We start from the raw sequence: 12,266 nt of genomic DNA, 5'->3' as shown, positions 1-12,266 counted from the left end.
ATGATGAAATAGTTGGAACTGTGATAACTTTAATAAGCAACTTGGAATTAATGATTTCAGTGAGATTTGAGAACCTATAATGGAAAGAATATAATATGAGATTAACCTTGTAATAATACTTGCATAGAACTAAATGTGTGATATTATATAGAGATAATTTAGTGACTTTGTAAGTCATAGTTACCCCTTTTTAATACAGATCTTGAGATGCCAGTCATGCTGACCAGTGTGGAAGCAACGAGGACAGCGGTTAGAGAAAGGCTCTAACAGTCATTCCATACATGCAGTGTAGCCACTGCTAACCAAAGGTATGAATCATTCCTTTGCTTGACTGACGTTTGTACAGATTGAGTTATAATGATAGCAGTTATAGTTGATAAACCTTTGGAGATGAATTCAGGCAATGTTTTAATTCTTTTTGTTCCAAACTTATTCCCCAGAGTTTGGAACAAAAAGTAAATCCGTCCACTTCTAAAAGTGGAATCCTAATCTTTGCGAGGGTTTCAAGTCCGAAGTTTAAACAAATTCCACCGAATGAAACACAAAATTAAATTTATCACTGCTAACTGGAAAACATAAAACTAAATCAAATCGATCAATGACACATTTTTGATTCAAAACCATAAATTCAATTCTACCAGCCTCTTATGGACAAAATGCAACTTTCTCATCCGTTTTCAAAGAATCAAGATATACTCTACCAGTTTGAGGAGGAGGTATCTACAGCGATATTATTTTTTTAGGTTTAGACAATTTAATACAATCAAATCACCAGCTCCTCTCATCGCATGCTTATTAAAAAATACTTTTAGACTATTTTGGTAAATTCGTTTCCATTTATATCCATTTTAAGTATATAAATAAACATTGAACATCGAAATACTAAGTAAGCCCGAAGAAAAGCAGTTTTTTAGTCAGTTAAATAACTACTAAAATAGTAGAAATTTAGAATCAGGCAACACTTTGAACTTAACTTATTTGAGATCATTACAAAAACGTTCACCCATATCAATCGATACTGTTACTAAGGCAATCTTACCGTTGCCTTGAACGATTTTTCTCTAGAAACTGACACTGACATGACATGTGTCAAAACTGTGCTAAGTGCTTGTGCTTGCGCTTGCTTTGCTTGGTTGACTTGGTTCTTGTGCATAATGCAGAGCGAAGCAAAATAATATCCTTTCCTTAATTTAATTTGTGCTCTTCATTCAACTTTATTAATAAAATTTTGGTATTTGTTCCGAACAGATTATTGTTCAATAGTTCCCAAGAAATCAAATTGCGAACCGGCACAATGTCTGAAAAAGACAAATCGAAATCCAGCAACCAAGCCAAACACATACCAAAAGACGCTCAAGTGATCATGTCGATCATGAAAGAAGTTGGTGTGACGGACTACGAGCCTAGAGTCGTGAATCAACTTCTAGAGTTTACTTATCGATACGTGACCTCGATATTGGACGACGCGCGCGTTTTTGCCAACCACGCGAAGAAGAAGTCTATAGATATCGAAGATGTGCGGCTGGCGGTACAACTGCAGCTGGACAAGTCGTTCACGAACCCGCCGCCGCGGGAGGTGCTGCTGGAGATCGCGAGAGTGAAGAATGTCAATCCCCTGCCGTTGATTAAGCCGCATTGTGGGCTACGATTGCCCCCTGATCGGTGAGTTGATTGTGAAAATATTAGTAGTTCGATACGCTGACTAATGTCGAGGATTTTAAGCGAGTTTTGCTTCTATTACTATAAATAACATTTATAAAGGTGTACACAAGTCTTATTTATTTGCTTTTACAAATAAATAACAAGTAGACTTATTTATTTTACAGATAGCAATGTCAAAACAAATAGAAAATAATTACGTTTGGCACCCAAACATAAGGCCTGGGCCTTTGGGCCCTTACCTTTTTGGCCTAGGGATGATTCAACCCTTATTTACTTAATTATAACTTTTTAGGCCAGTGGCTCTACTACCAATATTTTCTAAGATCATAGAAAAAGTAATCTACAATAGCTTATATCAATACTTTGAAAAAAATGATTTATTTACCCCAGAACAAAAAGGATTCAGGAAAAATAAATCAATAAATATGGCTATCTATAATCTACTAGAAAAAGTTATGGCTCACGTTGATAAAAGGGTACCTGTTTGCGCTCTATACATGGACATGTCAAAAGCTTTCGACTTTGTTGACCACCAGATTCTTTTGTCAAAACTTCACAAATACGGAGTACGGGGCAATGTATATGATCTTATCAAATCATACTTAACAGGTCGCAAACAATGTACACAAATCGAGAGAATATGCCCAAAGACAAAAAAGGAAGTCCGGCACCTATCAAACTTCAAAGACATAAGCTACGGTGTACCTCAAGGCAGTGTTCTAGGTCCACTCCTCTTTCTCATATACATTAATGACCTACCTAAAGCCGTAAACCACCCAATGGTACTGTTTGCCGACGATAGTACAATTATATTTACGGAGACTGACATAAATGTACACCAGGAGAATATTAATCAAGCTCTACATAGTATTATTGAATGGCTTAATAAAAATAACCTACATGTAAATATTGAAAAAACTAATTTCATGAACTTTCATTTGCGTACCAACAATGCACCTAATCTAGTTATTACTTACCAAGACCAAAGAATTAATGAAACTGCATCTACCAAATTTTTAGGTTTAAGTTTAGATAGTAATCTGACATGGAAAAATCAAATTGACACTTTATGTACAAAACTTAATCAATTTAGCTATGCACTATATAATTTAAGGAAAGTAGTTAATAAATCAGCTGTACTAACAGTATACCATGCACATGTGACGTCAACTTTAAGATACGGTATAATGTTTTGGGGCAATGCTACTGATCGTGAATTGGTTTTCATGAGTCAAAAGAAATGCTTAAGATCGCTATGCGGTATTACATTCATGGATTCGTGTAAACCCCATTTTATAGAACTAAAAATACTCACAGTCCCTTGTTTATACGTGTATGAAATAGCAACTTATGTTAAAAGTAATATAAATCAATTTACGAAATTCAATAGCCTACGTCACCAGGGAAAAATTAATTATAAGCTATCTAGAACCGCCTGTGTATCTAAAAGTATAATTGGTATGGCGCCTAGAATATACAATAAATTACCATTAAGCATCTTACAACTTGAAAATATAAAAGAATTTAAATCTACACTGTATAACTTTTTAGCGGCTAAGGCATACTATAGTATTAAAGAGTATCTTAATGATGTATAATAATAATTTAATAAAGTAGCTGATAAGTAATATAAATATGCATGCGATGCACACAACATTTTATAAATATTTGCATGTCTTTGTGACAAAACATGTAGCTCTATAAATTGAATATGCATGACCTTTTGTACCATGTTTTAGCAAATAAATGACTGATTCTGATTCTGATTCTGATTAGAAAAATTCTTTGAAGTAAATGCCGTTACATTCTATTATTCAAATAATATTTAGAATGTTCATTAATTGTCAAACATTTCCTTTCCAGTTACTGTCTATCAGCATGCAACTACCGTCTCCGGCCAGCTTTCAAGAAGGTTGTGTCTAAGCCGGCCGTGGTCCCCACCCCCACCGTCAAGACAGTCACATCTTCCAAGGGTGCGAGCCAGAATGTGGTTGTGAAGCGGCCGAGTGGGGCTATAGTCAATGTGTCATCGGCCAAGCCCAATGTTGTGCCTAAGCCTGTGCTGAAGTTTACTTCGGGCAGCAAGGTGAGAAATTATTGTAATGAAAAATCTAATCACTTTTTTTTATCCTGCTTGAAATGAAATGAAATATTTTATTTCGCTAGAGACATGGTTACAATCAGATGTTGCAGTCATTACATAAAAAGGTACAGCATATCTCGCCAACACCATCGGCATGCAAAAATAAAGCTAAAAACTAAGTCTATTTACATTTATATACAATATCATATATTCATCATAAAATTACAAAAATATAATTTATCATTAAGTCCATTAAATATCATTGATTTTTTTGTGCATTGCATTCCGAGAATTTATCTGCATAAAGATTTACGAGTTAAGATACTCGTTTAATGAGTAGAAGCAATTTCGAACTAACCAGTCTTGGAGTTTCCTGAAAAACATTGGTACTGGCAGCTCTTTTAAGTTGCTAGGTAGTTTATTGTATAATTTTATAGACATAAGGTAAGAATTTTGGTTACATAATTTCGTATTGTATTTCACTGTGCGTACAAGTCTGTCAGGATATCTGGTGTTAAACCTACATGTATTCTTTAATTTTGTAAAAAGTTCTGGGTGTAATTTGACAAATTTGCAAGATTCCAAAATGTACAAGGATGGCAAAGTTAATAATTTCAAGTCCTGAAACAATGGACGACATGAAGTAGTAGGTGTCTTACGACAAATTGCACGGATACATTTTTTTTGACTCCCAAACAATCTTTTCATGTCACTAGAGTTTCCCCAAAGGAGAATACCGTATCTGAGGACAGAGGCAACATATCCATGATACGCTGTAAGTGCAATTGACCTGTTGGCCAGTGTTGCAAGTCTTCGTAACACATACACAAAACTATTTATTTGAGAGCATTTCTTATCAACTTGTTTATTCCATTTGCAATGTCTATCTAATACTATTCCTAAAAATTTTATTTCATCTGTTTCATTTATGATTTCATTATTATATGTTACTTTAATGTCAATTATTTTTTTCCTGTTATAAAAATTTATAAATCTGGTTTTTTCTACATTTGGTTGTAAATTATTTTGTTTCATCCAAAGTATGATATTGCTTACTGTGTTATTTATGTCATTGTTAAATGTGTCAATTTCTTCGCAAGGTATAACTACTGAGATATCATCAGCAAATAGTACGCATTCATATTTTGTGGCCAATGGCAGGTCGTTAATGTAGAGGAGAAATAGAAGAGGTCCTAAGACGCTTCCTTGCGGCACTCCAGCGGTTATTTTTTTATCAGATGATCTAGTGTGAACCAAAACTTTATTTTCTGTAATACTATCCAACTGCACAGTTTGTGTTCTATTTGAGAGGTAACTATCTAACCATTTCAGTACCTGTCCTCTTAGTCCATATGCTTGACATTTTTTTTAAAGGCGTTCATGTGACACAAAGTCAAATGCTTTGGTCATGTCGAAAAACAAAGTTATTACAGGGTTCTTTTTGTCAATTTCGTCTGTGATTTTTCTTACAAGGTTAAATGCTGCAAGTGAAGTGGATCTTCCTTTTTGGAAGCCGTTTTGATTTTCAGTAATAATGTCGTATTTGCTACAAAAATTAGTTATTCGAGTGTGCATGGCTTTTTCAAAAATTTTTGAGAAAATGGAAAGTAGTGCTATTGGACGATAATTACCTACTTCTTCTCTGCAATGTTTTTTATATAGTGGTTTAACTATAGCCTTTTTAAGTTTATCCGGAAAGACACCAAGTGAGAAAGACAAATTTATTATGTGGCTCAAGATGGGTGCAATCTGTTCTCCACATCTTTTAAGCACTTTTGTAGATATATCATCATGTCCAGCAGAATTAGTATTAGCTAAAGATTTAATTATCTTTGAAACCTCGTTTTCATCGCAAGGATATAGAAACATAGTTGACTGGCAAGTTTTTTGTTTTATAGTGTGCTGTTTATAGTCATACTTATTATTGGTTTGGTTAATATAAAAATTATTAAAAATGTTAGCGATGTCTTCCGTACAAGTGACAGAGTTACCTCCATTATTGATTTTATTAATTGTTTCTGGTAGTTTTAAGGTTTTTGATGATTTGTTTTGAATAATTTCCCAAGATGCTTTGCATTTGTTTTTCGAATCGCATAAATGTTTGAGATTTATTTTTCTTTGAGACTCTTTTATACATGATTTTAAAATGTTTGAATATCTTTGATAAATTAATTTGTCTTCATTATCTCTAGTCCTGTAATAGTTAAAACGTAGTTTTCTTTTTGTTGAAGTTGATTTTTGTATACCCTTTGTCAGCCAGTTACATTTTCCAACCTTGTTACACATTTTTAACTTTCTGACTGGGAAACATAAATTGTAAAAAAATACAAAATTATCGTGGAAAACATTAAATGCTTGATTTACATCCTTACATTCATAAACGTCAGACCATTTTAAATTTTCGATACATTCAATAAATTTGCAGATATTTTCTTCACTTAAGTCACGTTTATATATGTACCAATATTGTATTGGTTGATATTTGTTCGCAGTTTCAAAAGTTAGTGTTTGGCCTGTGTTGTGGTCTGAGAGATATAGCGGGTGAATTCCAACAGTTGCATTTGCTATGTTGCTAATAATATGGTCAATGCAGGAATTTAACCTAGTAGGTACATTTACGTGCAAACAAAAATTGTAGTTTTGCAATATGCTTCGTAGTTCACGGGTAGATCTTGTTTCAACAAGGGTATTGATGTTAAAATCACCTGTAATTATTATTTTTGTCGACACCCGTTTATGTAATAGATGTAACAATTTTTCTAAATTCGAAAGAAAAACATTAACATTTGAGTTAGGTATTCTGTACACACAAATTACAATACACTTATACGCAGGGATTTCAATACCGCAGCATTCAAAAGTATGTTCACTGGAAAAACATTTTAAGAGTGTAAGTTCTTTGTATTCTACGTGATTTTTACATAATATACATACTCCCCCTCGCTTTTGCCGGGTTCTCGAAAAATAGGAACATACTTTGTAATTTTTAATGTAAATGTTTTTTTCCTCTCCGGACTTTACAAATGTTTCTGATAAGCAGATTACATCAATGTCCATGTTAGTATCTGTAAATTCCTGTAAACAAATTTCTAATGATTCTCTTTTGGTAAGAAGACCACAAATATTTTGATGAAGCACTGTAACATTATTCACGAAAAAGCTCAGCCGAAACATTTGGCACTTTGAGATGATCGTTTTCCTCCGCTGCAGTCGAGTTTTGGGATCCGAGTAAATTTTCCATCGAAGCATCCCGCACGGAGGAGCCGTCGTTGATGGGGTTCTCAGCTTGTGCAGTATTGTTTATTTTATCGTTATTTTTTTTCATAACTCTTTTAAAGTAGTATGTAATTTTACTTCTATCCCCAATTTTATTTATATTATTTCCTTTGGCAATCAGAAATTCAGTTTGTTGTCTGTCTATTTTCGTATATGTTTTAGGCGTATTATATGTTAAGAACTTCTTTCGATATTCTAATTTATTTATTTCATGAATTAGGCCTTCCGTAATATTTCGGTTCGTTTCAACAAATACACAGTTTTGAAAATTGTTGGTTACTAGTTTTAATTTTTCATTCAGTTTGTATTCGTTTAGGTGAATATTTTCGATTACATTGATGACGAATACATTGGAATGTTTTAAATTCTTCAGTGTTGCGCTTAATTCTGATATAATCTTAAATGGGTTACAATCATTGCTTCCAATCATGAGAATGACGTGGTCCTCAAAGGTCAGATCCTTACACATACTGTCGCATGATTTTAGCACTTCTTCGGTAGTCGCATCTGTTTTTCTGATTGCTTGTATGTCAAAATTATTTTTTACTGTAAGTTTCTTCCTATTTTTTATCAATTTTTGCACCATCCCTTGCCCTTGGTTGTCGGAGAATATCAAGATTTTATTATTTGTTGTCGCATTTGAGCTACTCGTATGAGTGTTGTTTTGTTGTTTGTTTGATGCAGAAGCTCCGATTATTGGACTGGTAGCAGCGTCCTGTTTGTTTTGGGTTCCTGAACTATCCTCTGTGGGTTTTTTCCAAGTATTTTCTGTAGGTTTTTTTGGGGTCTGTTCAGATTTTTTAAAATGTTTTGTTTTCGAAGGCGTAGATTTTTTTACAGTTCCAGTATCTGATAAGAGGTGTTTATACGTATCAATTTTTTTTTGTTTTTCTGCGAGTTGTTTGTTTAGCCCAGTTACTTCAGAGTTTAAACGTTCTATTTCGTCATGTGCACTGGCTAGTTGACATGATAGTTCTGTTATTTCCAAGTTTAGGTCTCTAATGGTCTGAACATCAATTGTAGATATATTAGGCAAACTGCGAGAACTACGGTGTGTTTCATTCAAACTTTCGCTATCAGATGATGATAGAGAGTCGCTGTCATCGTCGGTTGTCTTGTTATCAGTCTCATTATCCAATGTATCACCAGATTGTCGATCAGACAAAAAATCTGTCTGATCTTGTTGGTTTTCAGTTTCACTGTCATTTTTTTCCTCTGAGTTTGGAACAGACATGACGGTTTTAAGTATGCGGGAAGGTCTTTCTCTCAAGGTCACAGTTTTCCTAAGAACCTTACTTATATTGCTTTTTGTCTGAGATGTGCTCGGGCGCGTACGACAAGAAAGACATTTCCATGACGTCTTTTGAAATTTTGTCATTAAATCAAATCGCCTGGTAGTGACATTTACGCACTTTATTTCATATTCCATCTTACATACTTGGCATTTTAAGAAGTCCTTAGTTTCTGTTTCGGTGTTGCACTTAAAACATTTAATTTTTTTCACGTTTGACATTTTGTTAAGTTTTTCTGTTTTTGAACGCTACCAACCGCAAAAATTTCTGAACGAAGTGTAAATGTCTTGCTGTCACGAGTTTGACATTGACGTCATTGAAAGTTGTTTGATGTGAGTGACAGAGATTCGTGTAATTAAGTTTCGAAGAGAGATTACCCCTTTTCGTCTGTTTTTTTTTTTCAAAATCTTGGCTGTTAATTTGAAGTTATGTATGTGTGCGTGCAATCAAAATGGGGGAAGATATTTTCGTATTGTTTTTCTTAGTAATTACGTATGAAATATCTCACCTAAGTCTTTCTTCCCTTTCTCCAATAGTTGTGTTGTGTTTGCTTTAAGTTTCCTGCACTTTTGGGTACGTTTTATACATTATTAACAATTTTTGTGACATATTAACCGACGAGCTTATTTATTGGGTAGTTTCCGTCCGAGGGTCGGAGGGTAATTTCCTTTTACTGGACTGTATACCTATGTATATGTAATTATTTAGTGCTTTCACCAAATATCAGGTCTCAAATGTATCAGGTTAAATCCAGTAAAAGGAAATCAGTTTTTTCGCTTAGGGCAGTTTCACTATGGTTACCCGGCTATACCCTTTGGTAATGTAATCTGTAGGTAATAAATAGATGCAACCGTATTATTGAATTTAATTAGACTTAACATATATTGGACTGGGATATAGACCATGTTTATCTTTTTTTTATTTATTAATTTAAACTTTATTGCACAAAAGAACAACTTAATGTACAAAAGGCGAACTTAATGCCATGAGGCATTCTCAACCAGTCAAAGTGAATCATTTTAAACTTAATTACTTTTACAATAAAATTATTTGTCAGTTTTGGTTACAGATCTGGCAGGCAATTATGGTCGCGCAATAAATGATAAAACATCTGGCCGTCCCTATCGCACTTACTAATAGTGCGATTCGGACGGCCTCACATTTTATCGTCTATCGCGCGACCATGCTACCCGTGCTGATGTTGTCTTTAGTGTCTTTTTCATGTTGTTGATAATGCTTAGCAGTTTTTTTTAATGCTTCTATTAAAAGTTGATTGTATTCTCTTTCTAGGTGGTAGCCAAACCTGCCGTGCGCGTGACCGCGGGGCCTTCCACACAGGGCCCCGTCAAGATGGAGCTCGACCCCATGGAGTCCGGGCCCATGAAGAGGAAACGGGAGGATGATGACTACGACATGTAGATAGATCTTGGTAAGATAAGTGTGGCTACCAGTGGCGGGGCGTGAAAATTTTCGTTGGTAAAGCCGGAGGGGTTTTTGGCATCTGTTTTGTATGGACTTCTACAGATACTAGAGAATTTTAGGGAACCCGTTGGGAATCGAGTTGTATCGACGCTCCGCCACTGGTGGCTACAGACTAGCGTTTTATACGTGCATATAATTAATTAACCACTCTTAGGCCCACTTGCACCAATCACTTAACTCAGGGTTAGTGGGCTATCATCTGTCAAATTCCATACAAAATGGTGGGTTAACCCTCGAGTTAACCCACCATTTTCGTTGGTGCAAGTGGCCCTTAGTAGCGTATCTATAATGGGCTAGTTTCCTATACTTAAAATAAAATATTTTATGCAGTGCACGAAATAAAGCACCACATAATTAGAAGAGAAAATATGGACAGTAGTTGTGTTTAAACATAATTTTCAGTACAGATGGTCGTTTTTTTACGCACTAGTTCGAGAAGTGGTTTATTATATGTCAGGTCGAAACTTCGGAGGTCCATCTGTACTGAAAAACGTCATTCGATACACGTGCGAAAAGGAAATTCGTAACTCGTGTCGATTTAAAACACTCCCTTTGGTCGTGTTTTAATTTATCGCCACTCGTTTCGAACTTCCTCTTTTTCGCACTTGTATCAAAGAGAAAGATATAAAGTAAATGAATTGACCGTGACGTCACTCCTCAGTATTTCACAGTAATTCCATACTAGCAAATCGTTTTGACAGTTCTTAGAAAGAAGCTGATTTGACTAGTAGGAAACTAGCCTATTGTGACGTTATCTGGGTAAAGGCACAGAATATATAATAGTACAAGTACAGAAGGCTCACTCCTTTGATGTTCACAAAACGCCGCCATTCTAAATTCTTACCTACATTAACAAACGGACCGCACGCGTGCAAACGACATTGAATTTTATTGCGCCGCGCGAAGGTCGTCGCCAGTGAATGGGCCGCGAACTCGCGGCTGCCGGCATGTACTTGTAGCGCGGCGAAAGGATCGCGGAGTGAGCCGCCCTTAAAGTAAAGTAAAGGGACCTTATTGTCGATGGCGCTTACGGCGTTATGAGCGATATTCGTATACAAATACGACGCCGCGGGACGTAAGCGCCACCGACAATAAGGCGTCATCCATATATTACGTCACAGTGTAAGGGGGGTGGGGGGGTCATACTAAATGTGACAATCCCTGTTAAAGGGATACAAAAAAGCGTGACATAGGAGGGGGGAGGGGTCCAAAAACCTGAAATTTGGTGTGACGTAATATGTGGATGATCCCTAAGGTCCCTTTACCCAGATAACTACGTCTTTGGAGGGGTTCGAGTGTGGTACTGTAGCGGCCGGCAGCGGCGAGCAGCGCTGCAGAGGTAATTTTAATCCTTAAATGCATAGTGATGTGTATACAGGGTGCCCGGTATTTAATGGACAACCTTTTATCCACCAAGAGGGCACCTTATACTGGTCCAGAAAATCGACTTTAAGGTTTAGTAAAAGTCGCCTGGTTTTCGAGATTTGCACACTTTTTAAAATTTCTATGGATATTAATGGACAACCTTTTAACCACCAAGAGGGCACCTTATACTGGTCCAGAAAATCGACTTTAAGGTTTAGTAAAAGTCGCCTGGTTTTCGAGATTTTCACACTTTTTGAAATTTTAGGTAGTATTAAAATTTTAAAAAGGTGCCTTCTTGGTGGTTAAAAGGTTGTCCATTAATTACCGGGCACCCGGTATATGCATCATGCATTATTGACTCTATTGACAGCATGTCAAAATCCAATTTGAATAAATCTCTCAAGGTCATGCATTTAAAGATAAACCCTTAACTATTTAACACTAAAAGTGCTCGTCGCGTCGCTGCCATTCCGGGGTGAGCCGACCCTAAGTTATTAAATAAGAAATAAGTATTGAACATTTAGTTTATTTTAAGACTGTAAGATTAATTATTTTGTATTAAAGATCAAATTTTATTAAATGTGTGTTTTTAATTAAAAATTAGATACATCATTAACCGAAGGCTTGTGAAATTGTTTATAGATGTCATCATCATCCTCCTTGCGTTGTCCCGGCATTCGCCGCGGCTTATGGCAGCCTGGGGTCCGCTTTGACAACTAATCCCAAGATTTGGCTTAGGCACTAGTTTTACGAAAGCGACTGCCATCTGACCTTCCAACCCGAAGGGTAACTAGGCCTGATTGGAGCTAGTCCGGTTTCCTCACGATGTTTTCCTTCACCGAAAAGCGACTGGCAAATATCAAATGACATTTCGCACATAAGTTCCTAAAAACTGGCGGGTTCGAGCCAGGGTTTGAACCCGCGACCTCCGAATTGAAAGTCGCACGCTCTTACCACTAGGCTACCAGCGCTTGTTAATATTTTATAGATGTATTTGCTGAAATTACCCTTTTCTGAAGTAAGTCCCGAAACTACGATGATTTAGCTACTATGTAGTCTTCTACCCTTATCAATGGTTCAAAGCTACATTCAATGAATTAAATAAA

The 12,266-nt window shown here is 35.8% G+C and overlaps 1 protein-coding gene across 1 annotated transcript; it reads left to right on the top strand.

Annotated features, from left to right (window-relative positions):
- Positions 1-1,110: 1,110 nt before the first annotated feature.
- On the top strand, positions 1,111-9,943 carry LOC125231440 (transcription initiation factor TFIID subunit 9). The gene is made up of 3 exons (XM_048136899.1): positions 1,111-1,662; positions 3,526-3,748; positions 9,604-9,943. The coding sequence occupies exons 1-3, from the start codon at positions 1,295-1,297 to the stop codon at positions 9,730-9,732; spliced, it is 720 nt and encodes a 239-aa protein (XP_047992856.1). The 5' UTR covers positions 1,111-1,294; the 3' UTR covers positions 9,733-9,943.
- The last annotated feature ends 2,323 nt before the right edge of the window (positions 9,944-12,266 follow it).

Source organism: Leguminivora glycinivorella, chromosome 11 (genome assembly GCF_023078275.1).
Source record: "Leguminivora glycinivorella isolate SPB_JAAS2020 chromosome 11, LegGlyc_1.1, whole genome shotgun sequence".
Lineage (NCBI taxonomy): Eukaryota > Metazoa > Arthropoda > Insecta > Lepidoptera > Tortricidae > Leguminivora > Leguminivora glycinivorella.
The sequence above is the reverse complement of the archived record's forward strand: the minus strand, read 5'-3'. Positions and strand labels throughout refer to the sequence as shown.